The following is a 15,150-nucleotide window of genomic DNA, read 5'->3' as shown; positions in this document are numbered from 1 at the left end:
ACCATGTGATCACGAAGTGTTTTTGTTGTGCAATTGCTAGATGTTTTAAAAGTGTTTCTATAATATTCTTGATATATTTAGTCCCTAAATTAGTAGTTTCTTTTAAGGATCTGTTTTATTCTCCTTCAGGTGAAATTAGACATCTGAATGCTTTCAAACTGACCTAAAACCAATATTTAAAAAAAAAAGGTTAAACAAAGTATTTAGCAATTCTTGAATTGAAGTTTGTCTACTGTATGTGCAAATCTTCCCAACCACAGCTTATCACAGTCACTGCAAACAGTATTGTATATCCGGTATGCCAATCTTTTGTAAACTCCTAAAAATGAGCAACAACAATAATAGTGATATATGCGTAAGGCAAGCTTCACTTACTACAAAAGTAGAATAATTGAACAACACAGATGAACACATACAAATGCATTTAAATGTTGTGTAAATCTTGTATTCAATCTGCTGTATATATTGCATATTGTTGTGTTGTGACAGTGAAATCTGATAAGGGAGGATAAAGACTGAAATTGGTGCAGGACAGAAAGACAAATGTGTATAAAACAGGCAGTATATGTGTGTAAATGGAGAAAATGCAGTCATATGTGGGTGGCTTCTCTTTGCCATTACAGGACTGATCAAATATAAGTGGTACTTCAATATTGACTATTATCTAATGTAATGATGGTAAATTCCCATTATGTAGAGCTGGTTTCACACAGGACAAATTCAATCTGTACATAAAGTATATCTTTAATATTGTGCAATGTAGTTATTATATCATTTCCAATCAAAGATCACAGTTTCATCAAATAGATCTTATTGCCAGATAGACCTTAGTTAGGCCTAGATAGACCATTACAGTATGTTTGACAGCCCAAATATTTTTTTTAATATAAACTTCTAGTTATAGACTTGTCTAAGCAAAACCTCTATTTTCACAGAAAAAAGCACTTGCAAAATTGTTCTATACGCTTTAAATTTTGTATTTTGAAAACCGCATCTGTTAATCTAAGGCACAAATAAAACACACACACACACACGCACGCACTAGTCAACATTATCATCCAAAAAAATAAACTAAATTTGAAAAAACGAATAACAGCTGTATCATTGATAAATCCAGTGTATGAAACTGCATTTAAGTCAGACTAATTGATCAGATTTTGCATTTTTATGCTAATAAAATATACATAAAATGACATATAATTCATTAACAATTTAATCAGTTTTGTGAAAAAGTTCTGGGATTGTAGTGATATCTCTTTGTTTGCTTCCTCAAGCAGCTACTGAACATCCATCTTAGTTATTTGTTCACTGTTATGGATGAAACACAGAAAACAAAACGACAGCGCCTTTGGCTTTTTATGGTGCTTTCATCAAGCAACTAAGTAAATGTGCTCGCTCCGTCTCTCTGCATTTCAAAATTGAGATTAATACTGCAGTGTATGCCAAAGTACTTTGTTTCATACAGACACTTCTGTAGAAGCTTCGGCGACCTCCACCTCAATCGAGAGCAGGGGGTGAAACAGAAAATTGAAGGCAAACGCCATGGCACTTCTAGCGCTGACCCTCCAGTCTTGCTCTATCTTGACCTGCCGCTGTATTCGTACAAGCGGTGAAGCGCAAGTCTTGCAATCCAACGCTTTGAGCTCGAACACCGGCCATTTGCTACCCAGTCTGCCTTCGAGTACCGTACTGAACTCCACCACGCTGCCCGAGCTGAGTGCCAGTAAAACGCGCCGAAATTCGTGACTGGCCCGCAGCACAATGTCTTTGGTTCCATCGTCAAAATCATGTGTCCCATTACGCCCCTTTTTTTCCTGCGGCATCCCCAAAGTCACTTCAAACTTGTAATGATCGAAATGTTTGACGTGGCACTTGTGATTTGCAAATGCCTTGAGCTGACACAGTGGTTCAGCGGGGCCCGTCTGGGTTGCGTCGCAGGCCGGGTACTCCTCGCCGTACAGACAGCGGACCCAGTCTGCTATAAAGACCGGCAGTAGGTTGATGACGGCTTGCGCTCCGTTCTCGATCTCGGTGACGCGAACGTACTTAAATCGACCTTCCCACGTGACCCGATGGCCCTCGAGGTGGCTGCAAAGGATCTGGGCGTGCGCCATGTTGCGCTCCTTCCAGGCACGAGGGCCGCACAGGTCGCTGTACTGCTGCCAAGTAAGAGTGGAGTTGTAAACCTTCATTCCCTCCGAACGGTAGACGTAAAACCAGCTGAAGAGCACCAGAGCCGAAATCCACACAAAGATCAACTTGACGACGCTGCTACGCCGCAAGGAGCGCAACACTGCCAGAGGGGAGACGCTAAAACGCGTCCACCAGCGCAGCAGGACGGGCAGCACGCAAACGCACACGGTTACGACCATTTTAGTCAGTTCCAGGGAGAGGAACCATTGCACCAGCTGCACAAATAATACAGCTGCTAGTGCCAATGACAACACTGGCAAAGCGAAGAAGAAAAGGAGGTAACCCACAGCCGTGCGCATCAATCCCAACGCTGTGGACTCTTGCAACAGTGTGACGGACAACTCGCACCAGATGAAGCACACCAGGTAGGGCAGCAGGACGCAGTAGAAGCCACGGACGCCACCTGCTGTGGCCATTTGAGTGCAAAGGTAAAGGAGGTATAGATATAAAATGCAAGGCACTCCCAAGTGCAGTACAAAGAAGTCACCAAGGCGTATGCTTAACCAAGCACCACCAACTATACGACCCGACCAGCCTCCCACCAGAAGATTCGTGAAGGTGCAAATGGCGGAGGCGACCTGGGAGAGCAGGGCAAGTTTGGCATGCTGCTGCGCCGCCGGTCGCAGACTTAAGTAGCTGCTTACTGTGAAGAAGACTGCAACTGTGGCCAGTTCAGAACATGGCAGCCAGGACTTGTCCGCTAGAGGAAATGACACGATGAGAAATAGCGCAGACATGAGGAAGTAGAGGTACGGCTCTAAGTGGTTCCACGTGAAATTGGACTCGGCCTGCTCCAGGTCTATCCCTGGTTCGAAATGAGCCAACATGGAGGTTAATGCTCGAAAGTTCTCCCACGCCTTGCTGTTTTGAAAGACTCTGAGCGTACAGATTACCATCGAGACAAAGGAGAGGTAGAATACTATGAGAGGGATGACAAGGACGAAGAACTCCAGGGTGAGGTTGGAGATGATGAAGAAGAAGATCAGGGTGTTGACGTGATGAGTAGGGATGAGGGCGCTAATCCACTGCATGCCCGCACGCGACGCCCAGTCGATCAAGACTTCTTTAATCTCCAGCACTGCATGAAGAGGAAACTTCAACACCTGTAGGCAAAGAGAAAAGTATTTAGTTAGTCAGAATTTACTTATTTAACTATATAATAGATTATGTTTCAAAGTCTGTTTGTTTTATTTTAACTAGAAACTTTATTATTGTGCTCTCGATGCGATAGCTGTCTTTTATTGCTTCCTAAAACACTTGTATCTGTAGCAGTCCCATTAAGCTGGTGGTTCTCAAATCCAGTCCTGGAGTGCCGCTGCTTTGCACCGTTTGTATGTCTCTCTTATCTGACAGACTCTGTTTAGTTCATGGAGATCTTGACTGAGCTGATGATTTGAATCAGGTGTGTTAAATAATGGAGACACAAACTGTCCAGAGCAGACTAGTGTTGGGCGGTATGCCCCATTTTAAGATCGTCCTATCGTCAGCCTGTGAAATCGCGATACATGATAATATCGGGGGGCGGGGCAGTAGTTTACTTGTTTATTTATTTGTTAATTTTTTACTAATTTACGAAGTCGATTGATGGGAAAAAAAGAAGCAAGGGCAACACTGTCATGTCCGCAACCTTCTTAAAACTGATGCCATTAATCCGAGCACAGAAAAGCCCAGGCGCTCTAAAATTTCCTGCGTGCCAGGGAGCGGGAACAACACACTAGCTGGTTTTAACCCTCTGCACACTAACAACCTCTCTAGTACAAGGAAATGTCAGAGCCGCGCATATTACAAGCTCATGTGCGAGGTAGACTCCGAATCATGCGCATTATAGAAGGAGTCCATGCTTCAGGTCCGAGCAAGAGTCCAAGATGTGTTACAAGCTCTCTCGCGCAAATTGAAACCCACAACCCTCTCATGTGAGGAAAAGCACGCAATGCGCATGTAAATGTGAAACTATGATGATAATGATAACAATTGCCTCATCATGAGTCATTTATTAACTTAAATGTTGACAGCCTTTAGCTTTTGATTTACATCCATATGTAGTAAGGACAGAAACTTTTACTATTAACTTTATAATACCTTTACAAATATGAATGAAAGAAAACAAAACAAGTTAATATTAGTGGACTGGTCCTTTATAATTATTAATACCTTCTGATGCAAAGGCAGTTCATGTGGGTTCTTTATTGGCTCTTCATCATCATCGTCATCATCATCATCCCCTGACACCCCATCCATGGCAAGTGTTGGTGAGATACCCTGAGCATACTGCTTAGTATTCTCAACAAACTCTTCTACACCTACATAATCTGTTCCTGTCAAAGCATAAACACACAGTTTCAGTTGATGATAAATTCAGAAACATTTTAAATACATATAAAAAAAAATTTGCACTCACCATCTCTTGAGACCAGCCTCTCCAAAACTTTTCTTTGTTTTTGTACTGGGCTTGGGAGAGGGCTGATGGGAGCGCCATCTAGAGGTCAAAGACACATATGAATAATAAATGTTCTGGAGATATTTAGAACTCTTAAAGGGACACGCCACCTTTTTTGAAAATGTGCTAATTTTCTAGCTCCTCTAGAGTTAAATGTTTGATTTTTAACGTTTTTGAATACATTCAGCTGATCTCCGGGTCTGGCGGTACCACATTTAGCATAGCTTAGCACAATCCATTGAATCTGATTAGACCATTAGCATCGTGCTAAAAAACCCAGAGATTAGCTGAATAGATTCCAAAACGGTAAAAATCAAACGTTCAACTCCAGGGGAGCCGGAAAATGAGCCTACCTTCAAAAAAAAGTAGAGTGTCCCTTTAAATGATTTGTCTAAAAGTGTAGTAAGTGATTATTTATGAAATGGCACACAGAATATGTCCATATTTCTGACAAATCATTAACAAATACTTCATACCAGCAAGCACGGTTAACATCAGTTCTCAAGTTTGCGGAGCAGGTGTTTCGCTATTATAGATGTATATGTATGTTTACATTCAAACATGATGTATTGATCGCTAAATACACTCAAAAAGTCAAACTATTAATCTTTTTTTGTTTCGTTCTGCTTCAAAATACATATATAAACCCACCAGAGTTGTATGGTTTCCTTTCTTTGATTATGGATGGACTTAAAAATAAAACCAGGCCACTATTCAATGCCATAAACAAATAGGAAAAGCCACAATATTATTTAATATAATTGATTGTGTTCAGCTTAAAGAAGGAAGTCATATACACCTATAGGATAACTTTGAGTATAATTTTCAATTTGGAGTGAACTACGGTGTCCATCAACATTACTGATACCAGAAGATGACAAAAATAAACTTGTGTTGTTTTACCAGTCTCATTGTTGAGTTGGCTCAAGTTTTCCAGCAGTTCAGAAGCAGTGATTGTTTTCTTGCGCTCTGGATTAAGTTTCCAGTACATCAACAGAGCTGCTTTCCTGACACTGCGCTCAAAGCGAGATTCACACGCCAGCGAACGCACTTCCTCTCTGTTCTCAGCGGTGATACCTGTTCACAACACAATCTATTAGATCAATCAGTCTTAATGCAAGTATATAGAAGCATATAATAAGCATTTGTATCTGCATTACCCCTCTTATCATGCAGGCAGCGCTGTAAAAGCTTCACTGCATCTCTTCGGCCGTTTTTGGCCGCATGAATCAGCCATGTTACCGCATTGACACAGTTTATCTCCTCGTCTTCATGTTCTGCTAGTCTCAGGTAATACCTACCAATCTAAACAACAATAGAGTTTGAGTGTTTAAATGGGTGTAAAGAGCGAAGCAATCACATCTTTTCATTTGTGTCATTCAGACCTCTGTCTGTGCTCGGGCATCTCCATTTTTAGCTCTCTGTTTAAGCTCATCAATGCTCAGCTCCTCCGGGATTTCCCCTGGCGAAATGAAATAATCAAACAGATAAACAGTCACACAAATACATATTACTGTACATTGTATGTTATCACAACAATAAATCATGGTAAAGCAAAGCGGGCCTGTTTGTAGGTCACACTGCAAGCTTTGCACAAAAATTTGTTTTTCAAATCAGATCTCCAGAACCACCTTATTTGCATGTTCTTAAGTTCGGGCATATCCTCTTTAACTACTGGACAAAGTTAACTCGCCTGCGAACATGCAAACAACATACGAATCAAATTAATAAGGATAAATTAATTGTACTTGCTGTTTAGACAACAAACACATTTAAATAATAATAATGTAGTTTTCAGGGGATTGTAATGAAAATGTTTGCAGTTACTAGGATGTTCTGGATAGATGGTAAGTATCTGATCCAAATCAGACCAATTTCAGCCAATTTCCAAAGATCATTTGGTTTTTGTTTCTACTCTTTCACCACAGGGACAAAGTGTAATCACTTAAAAAACTAATAGCACACCTCTTTTCAGCTTAAAATATGATGCATGCCTATAGTAACCACAGTGAGCCATCAAAGTTTAAAATTTAGGAATAGGGGTTTATTCAAATCACTTAAAGGTGCAGTGTGTAAATTTTAGAAGGATATTTTAACACCAATGCAATATAATATACATAACTATATTATCAGTGGTGTATAAAGACCTTACAAAATGAACGGTATTGTTTTATTACCTTAGAATAAGCTGTTTTAATCTACATACACTGCAGGTCTCCTTACATGAAAGTCGCCATTTTGAGCCATCATATTTCTACAGAAGGTATAAAGGGATATACTGCTCTATAGAGCACGTTTGTCACTACGTTGTCTCAGAAGATGACATGTTTGTCCTGTGACGGCTCAGTAGCCAATATTATCCAGCTGCAGCCCCGCAGCGGCACGATTCAGGGCACATGATCCATTGCGCTCGTTTCAAGGTGGAAGTGGATGCGGCACCGAAGCACGCGCTTCAGGACAAACGTGGTTTGTCTATCATTATATTTGTTATATGAATTTGATACTCTGTTCACTGTTCAGAATATTGCATTAATAATAATAATAATTAAAAAAGGACAAACGCGGAAGTGAGGGACAGTTGCAAAAACATAACGGCATGGCGTTCTGTTCTTTTTTTTTGTGGTGCAGAAACATTTACTTAGGAAATTTTAAATCTGTGTCAATTTATTGTCAGTAGCAAATATTTATTTATTTTGTGGCAAATACTTAAGTAGATACTGATGATGAACATGAAGTAAATGTAATTTCTTTATATCATATGAAAAAGTATGTAGTGACATTACTTAATTATCTACATTAAAAATTTTAAAACTTCCGCCTTGAAACGAGCGCCCTGGATCGTGTGCACTGAATCGTGACGCTGCGGGGCTGCAGCTGGATATATCTCACCGTAGCTTCTCTATGTGCTTCTAAAGGGAGGGGTGCAATTTATAACCTCACCACTAGATGCCCATAAAATTTACACACTGCACCTTTAACCGAAGTATAAGCTATAGTAAAGCTTCATAGAGTGCCACAGGGATGATGCATTTTTGTAGGCCCAAACTGGAAGCAAAATAGTTTTTTTAAATGGGGTTTTGGTTAAACTTTGCCAGGGACTTTAATCATCATCACGCATGAAGATCTCAAAAACAATGCAATATGGGCACAATTTTCAACAAACATTCATCCACATTCATCCATTTCCTTATAAAGAAACATGTTTTTAAATGTGTTTAATAAAGCTTGAAAGAGCTGTCGGAAGCTTGGCGTTGATGACGTTGATGTCGAGAGACTGTGGTGTAGTTTGCTTGTAGCCTAAGGTTAGCCTCTCATTACTGGTAAACGCATTTTTAGACTTTAAAATTCATAAAAGTTGTGTTCATCTGTCAAGATTATCTTTTAAGACAGTGTCATAAACTTTTGTTAAACACAGAGCTGATTTTTTGTAATAATCCAAAAGTCTATTGGAAAATTTATTATATTTTTGGTATATTTTTGGTCTTTCCCACTAACTTCCGGGTTGGCCTATAAAAATACGTCATCCATGCGGCACCCTATTAGCAAGCACCAGTAATCTAAACTGGATTTTAATCAGATACTGATACCTAAATGAAAAACAAAAAATCATTGAAAAATGTGACACTGCCAGTGAAAACCCATTACATTATAATCACTAGGGGTGTCCTCGACTAAGGATTTACATATTCGAATCAGAATTGTCGAATCTTTCCATAGTCGACCGATAGTCGAATCGTTTGTCTGCATGGGTTGGGAGGGGGTCAGACCAGGTACAAATGAGTAACTTTAATTTTCTTTCACAAGCAGCACACTCAAACAACTTTCTGATAAAGTGACCAAAACTGTCTTTCAAGTGATGACCAAAGACAAAACTGACGATGCATTTATATATATATATATATTTTAAGGTTAAATGTATGGCAACATTTGTTTAATTTTTCCTCATAACATTTTAAAGCCACGATCTACAGAACATCACACACAAAAACATTTTGAAAACTAAACCTAAAAAAAACAACAAAGGTGATCCTGCCTTGGAAACCTCGGCTACAATTCAGTGTTTTTATTTAATTTGGAGATTTAGCGCGTCAAAGCCGTCATGACAAAAAAAACGACAAATGAGAAATGACAAATAATTTGTGATTGTTTCTGTAAATGATAAAAACTAAGCTTTATATACAATTCATTAAACGTTAATTTATAACAAGAAAAACAGTGAAATTAATGATTTTATAGACACTACGCGTTCTTATTTAGCACAAAAACACCTGCTTGCTTGCTTTGACTTCGATCCTCTCTGTATTCATTTTAGATACAGAAAGACCGGATGATTCTTATATTATTTATTTCAGGAATCTCTTTGCTATCATTTTAAAGTGAACAGCGACCATAATATTAAATCACAAGAAAGACAGACGTGTCATCACCGAAACTTAAAGAAACGGCTTATACTTGTTTTGTAGTTTCACTTTTGACAAGATAAACACTCTGCTTTAAATAAATTTTAAAACTTATACCCGTCGAAAAACATCAGTTTTTTAATGTTTAGTTTGATGAACTCCTAAATATGAGACGCAGAACACCTAGTCCGTTCGGCTAAATTGCATGCGGAAGCATGACCAGCACGCAATAACGCAACATCGATACAACGAAAAATAATCCAAAATGTACAGACTTAAATTAGATCAGAATTTACGTTTGTAATAAATACTTTTTTTACTAAAATAAGGTCAGAAGTAACAAAGTGCAGAACAAATATGTGCAAAATGCATGAAGAGCACGGAAACAAAACACAAGCCAAATAGATAAATCAGATAACCCTGAGTGATTTATAAATAAAATAAAATAAAGAAATTTTTAAAAGAATGAAAGTATAGCCAGAATTGCCAGCTTTGTCTTTTAAATGTAGAAACAAAGAGGCAATGGTTTATTAACATAGGAACCTCTTATGGACGTGTAGCCCCGTCACAGGGGTTGTTGGATAACTGATTTTAAAAATATTTATTAAAAGCTGCTACTTTACATATTATTTGCAGCATTATAATAATATGCTGTATATTAATATTCTGGTTGAAAGCTGTTATATGTGAAATCAGATAATGTGTGCACCCATATACGAACAAAATTGAATGATCCTCATTTCATAACACATCTGCGACGATTCGACTGTGATATTGGTAGTCGAATCAGGCTTCTCCTATCGATGCATCGAATCTTCGACCATTCGGGGTCACCCCTAATAATCACCCTACATAATGTAAAGACCATTCTGTGAAAATATAACCCTGAAATCTTTAAAAATTGATTATTAAGGTCATCATGTCAAAGATTATAATCAAACTATGAGGCTCCTAATCTTAAAAAATATAGATTGAGACTTTAGCCAGGATTTCAAAGACAGGGTCACATATAAATACTCTCTGATAGTAAGATCTCTGATAGTTTTTGTATTTAATTATTTACTACAAAGCCATGTGTTTGTGCCGGTGTAATAGGAGATCTGAACTAAGTCAAAACAATGACTCATCAGAACTGAGGGAATACCAGTGTCTAGCTTTCCATAACCAGGTGAAAGAATCACTGAGTTTAATATTTTGTGTCTCATACCCTCAGGATCAGCATTAGTTGATTTTATATTTACCTTGAGGGGTAAAAGATGACTGTCCTGAGAAGACATTATGGGAATTGCTGGCTGCATTCAGCTGGGATCGACCCGTTTGAGAAGCAAGGTGTGGGGGCGGAGTCATTACTGAAGGGGCGGGACTAACCCCTGAAGAAGTAGAGGGATGAACCGCGTGCCCGGATGCAGAGAAAGCCGCAGGAACAGAAGATGCTTGGGACACTGGAGATTCAAGGGGAGTGTCCATTTCTAAGTAATGAATAAAGAAAAAAAACAGATATAATGTAACAAAAACAATGGTCAGGGTTCCCACACCTTAGTTAACTTAAAATTGAAGGACCTTTCAAGGACTTTCCAGGTCCAATACCCTCAATATCAAGGACTAAATGTGGAGACACACTTCAAGTGAGAGCAAGGTTACATCGTGTTACCTTTTAAGATACATTGTTACAGTTCTCTTTCGAGGAAACTCGCGCTGCGTCACTGCGGTGACACTTTGGGGACGGCTCCAGGCGTAAGTGTGTCTGAATGTGATTGTGAATATCAAATTCAACCAATGGTGAGGCTTAACGACAAAGACAGGGTGACGCTAGAGCCAGGAAGTATATTGCTATCTGAAATATTGCCAAAGACGGCGTTTTAGGGACGCAGGAAGTATGGCAGGGGAGACGCAGCGTTTCATTCCTTTCTAAGGGAAGAACAGTTACATACGTAACCCGAGAAGTTTTCATGTGTCAAACACAACTATGCAAAAAAGCATTTTGGTATGAATCAACATTCGCATACAGAAGATATAAGCATTTAAAGCGAACAGTTTAGCATGTGTGCTTAAAGAGTCTAGAATTTTTATGATATTATCCTAAACTACACAGGGAATGATATGGATTTTTTTCCAGAAAACTTCTTGCATAAAATAGATTCAAGCACTTTGGATGACCTGTTTCTATGTATATTTTCAAAAACTTCTTAGGGCCTTAAATTTTTTTCCACAGATGCACAAACGTTCAAGGATTTCAAGGACCCGTGGGAACCCTGAATAGTGCTCTCTTGGTTATGTATGTTTCCATTATTGAATAAGCTGTTTTTTTTCTCTTAAAAGGTTAAACTGTAATAAAAGGTCAATCAGTTACTGTAATAGGGTGCCACTTTTGCAATAAGTTCGTAAAATTTCATCCCAGCTGTATATTTACTGCTAAACTATAAGAGGTATTTTTGGAAAGTGGAAGCATTTAGGGACAACAGCCATGAAGCAGAAGACCACGTTAAGTGACTAAATGGGGTCAAAGACTGCTAAGGCACATGGTGGGTAAAAATCATAAAAATTCCTCAGTTAAAGACTTCCACTGGCATTAATGTAAGCACAAGAGTTGTGCGGCGGGAGCTTAATAGAATGGGTTTCTATGGCAGAGCAGCTGCATACAAGCCAAACATCCCCAAGTCTAATGCCAAGTGTCGGATGGAGCGGTGTAAAGCACACCATCACTAGACTGTAAAGTGACAAATCACGCTTCTCTCTCTGGCAGTTAGATGGAAGAGTCTGGGTCTGGCGGATGCCAGGGGAACATTACCTGACTGCACTGTGCCAACTGTGAAGTTTGGTGGAGGGTGTTGGTGTGTATAAATGTGTTAGAGAATAAATAGGCACAGATTTCAACAGAAATGCTGCAAAATCTTGTAGAAAATGTCATTAAAGTCCCTGTTGGTGCATCATGATACTTTTGTCCATAGTGTATATCCACTAAAACAAGGGTTTTCAAACTGGGATCTAGGAAGGTTCTAAAATAAAAAAGACAAAGCAAAAACAGTTAAAGGCAACTGTGCAGCCAATTATTAAAGTTTATAAAAAATTTGCTGTATTTATATATATCACTATGAGGTTTCCCCGACATGGCTTAAACCTAGTACCAGACTAGTATTGGTGTCTTAACTAGGGGTGTAACGATTAAATCGCGTGTCCCATTAAAAATGGTGTCTGAATTCGATTTTGAATCGCAAGGCTGCGGTTCTTTGTTTCGTGCACAGCTTGTGCGTGTACTACGGCATTTGGTCAGTAGGAAGTCCTTATCAATCTAAAATCATTAGTCGGAGTCAATTATAAATTGCATTAAAAAAGCAACACTCGTTAAATAAAAATCATTCAAAATATTCTTTATTAATATTTGAAAAATGCAAGAAAAGTGGGCAGATCCCAACGGAGATAGAGGGGACAACTTCGCTCGTACAAAGTGTGTGGTGAGATCGTAACAAGGAGCGTGGTGCGCTTGAACCTGCTTACGTCACAAGGTATTTTTTGGACCCAACATCCAATAGGAAAATTCAATTGCAGTAGCCACCATTCAACTTAAAGAGGGCAGCACTCCATTTATTACACCATATATTGTAGTATTAAAACACTTTATATCCAAATGTCAAAAAAGTTACTAAAATCAATGAACAGCACTATAAAAGCCCCATTCTTACAGATCATTAACTAAAAAAAGTTGGTTTAGGGGTTAGTTACGCTTCAAAGGGACAATAAGTAGGATTTTCCCCCCATCTAAAATGCTGAAATTGTATTTTGCATTCAAACGAATAGTGCTCTCTAGCGCCTCGCTTTTCCAAATGCGTGTTGCAACTACAGTAGCCGTTATGTACTCACTGATCTCCTTGTCCGTTTCAGCTAGTTCGCGTGTTCGGAATGATAACGCGTTGGTGGGCTAGTGCTTTTTGTCCCTCTCTGCTATTATAGTTTATCGGTATGGCGGAACGACATGGAAGCCTCCTTGGATTTACCCGTTTAATGTAAGTAAAGAGAAGAAATTCTAAGCTTACAAAGAAAAGTCGGATCTGATTTGACACAAACGAGGACAAATTTATAAATAAAGACATTGATTTTGATTAATAAAACACTTAAAACCCTACTTACTGTCCCTTTAAATACCCTTTAACTAAAGCCTAGTCCTGGCTAAATCTAAACCCTGCCTGGAAAACCACCCTTATAACTATTTATCTAACACAGTTTAAATGTTTCTTTCTACATAACATGGATAAATGTATATATATTTTAGGAAAGGGTTAAGGTTAAGGCTAAAGGTTTATCATATGTGGGGGTCCCTGCCATCATGGAGTTTGAAAACCCATGCACTAAAACAGTGCTTCCCAATCCTGATCCTCGAGGCCCCCTCCCAGAAAGTTTTAGATGTCTCCTTATTTAACACACCTGATTTAACTCATCAGCTTTTTTGGTAGACACGTTTACCATTTTTGAAGTAGGCTGATAAGTCTAATCTGTTTTTTTAAATAAGGAGAAATCCAAAACCCTCTGTCAGGGGGGACTCTAGGACCAGTATTGGGAAGCACTGCACGAAAACACTGCTTCTCAATCAAGGGGCCCTAAAAAAGGGACTCAGAATGCATTAGAATTTTTAAAATGAAAGTTTTTCAAATAAAATGTTTAAATTGTTGAAAACAAAAAGTTTGGGTTATTTTATACAATGTCTCTCAAAAGTATACCGTTGTATAAATGCGCGTGCACTTGAAGAATAGATTGAACTCCGTTATTCGCTTTAATGTAAAACGATTTTTAAAACTATATTTTTAATAGTTATCATTATAATGTGAACGGCCATTTACACTACACAATGACAAGAGACAAAAAGATTATAAAAGCTTTGAACAGAGTTTGAAGGACATCAATTATTTAAATGTATTTTACTGTGCTTAAAGCTGTCGTAGTTCTTAGAACACTAGAGCCATTGGTATCTCGCGTGGCATAAAACCCACTTCCCTATGAAAACTATTGAAATGACAGATTTTATTATTGTGAAAACAATGACTATAATACTGTTGGTCATGGCTGTACAAAAGTCATGGAGGCAAATGAAGCTGAGTTGTCATTCTCTCATACAATGATCGTGTCACCTTCACTGGTGACCAACAGAACAGAAAGTAAAGTTAAACGCACACAAACGATCGTTAATGTTATAAACAGCGCCAAACAATTGTTAATGAGGGTCTATCGATAAAATAAACAAATAAGTTACTTTTAAATTTACACGGATCTCGAAGCGCTCACAGACATGATAATAACAAAAATGCATACAGAAATAAAACCTACAACGAGTTGAGCACATTGTTTTTTTGTATTACTCTTACCTGAAGTCATCCATCACTTCATCATGAGTGAATGTAATAAAGCTGTCAGCAGATACTGTGATAGTTCAGTCTGTTTAAGCTCCACGCATTAGTTTAGTAAAGTAAGTGAATGTAGAGTGATGTGTACACACAGCTGACAGAAAGAGCGAGGCCCGTCCAGATGCTGCCTCCGCCTCTCAATGGACAGGAATGTTGACATTGTCGTATTAAACTTCCGGTGGTGGATTTCAAAATAAAAGACTTAAAATAAAATCCACTGAAAACATTTCAGTAAATGAACTTTTTGTTTGTCATTTTCCTGGATTAACTTTTATCATGTTGTAGCACATAATTATACAATACATTTAAACCGCTGTGTGATTTGATTTGTTCTGTTTTATTTTACCTACTTTAACTCACACCAAGTCTGCTTACACGAGAAAACTATTTTAGTAGTTAACGTGTGTTATGATGTGATTGGTCTGGTATAAATAAAATAAAACCACAGGAGACAAGGAGACAAATACGTTTCTTAGAAAGTATGGCAATTAGATCATTGGATCTCAAACTTTTTCAGCGTGCGGCCCCCCTTGTGTCCAGTGCATTTCTTCGCGCCCCCCCCAAAGAAAATTTATAACAAATTTGTGCTAAAATGTAACAATTTTATGAAACAAAACATATAAAATGATTCAAAGTAGTGCTGTTGGTTAGTAGCCTTATATATTTTTTGTTTTAATTACACAGAATTCATGATAAATTAATGTATTTTATAAAATCTCATAAAACT

General features: G+C 38.3%; 1 protein-coding gene across 1 annotated transcript; it reads right to left on the bottom strand.

Moving 5' to 3' along the window:
- Positions 1-724: 724 nt before the first annotated feature.
- On the bottom strand, positions 725-14,557 carry wfs1b (Wolfram syndrome 1b (wolframin)). The gene is made up of 8 exons (XM_055178445.2): positions 14,385-14,557; positions 10,272-10,499; positions 6,016-6,092; positions 5,791-5,935; positions 5,534-5,707; positions 4,592-4,669; positions 4,345-4,508; positions 725-3,296 (listed from the first exon to the last, which is right to left on the bottom strand). The coding sequence occupies exons 1-8, from the start codon at positions 14,392-14,394 to the stop codon at positions 1,458-1,460; spliced, it is 2,715 nt and encodes a 904-aa protein (XP_055034420.2). The 5' UTR covers positions 14,395-14,557; the 3' UTR covers positions 725-1,457.
- Between the last annotated feature and the right edge of the window lie 593 nt (positions 14,558-15,150).

This window comes from Misgurnus anguillicaudatus, chromosome 16 (genome assembly GCF_027580225.2).
Source record: "Misgurnus anguillicaudatus chromosome 16, ASM2758022v2, whole genome shotgun sequence".
Taxonomy (NCBI): Eukaryota; Metazoa; Chordata; class Actinopteri; order Cypriniformes; family Cobitidae; genus Misgurnus; species Misgurnus anguillicaudatus.
This window is presented reverse-complemented; position numbering and strand designations above follow the sequence as displayed.

Bases quoted from the DNA above. Each gene is read 5' to 3' on its own strand.
- wfs1b (XM_055178445.2), bottom strand. The intron at 5,936-6,015 runs GTCTGAATGACA...ATTGTTGTTTAG, and splicing joins ATGCCCGAGCACAGACAGAG to ATTGGTAGGTATTACCTGAG. The intron at 3,297-4,344 runs GTATTAATAATT...CTTTGCCTACAG, and splicing joins AACTGCCTTTGCATCAGAAG to GTGTTGAAGTTTCCTCTTCA.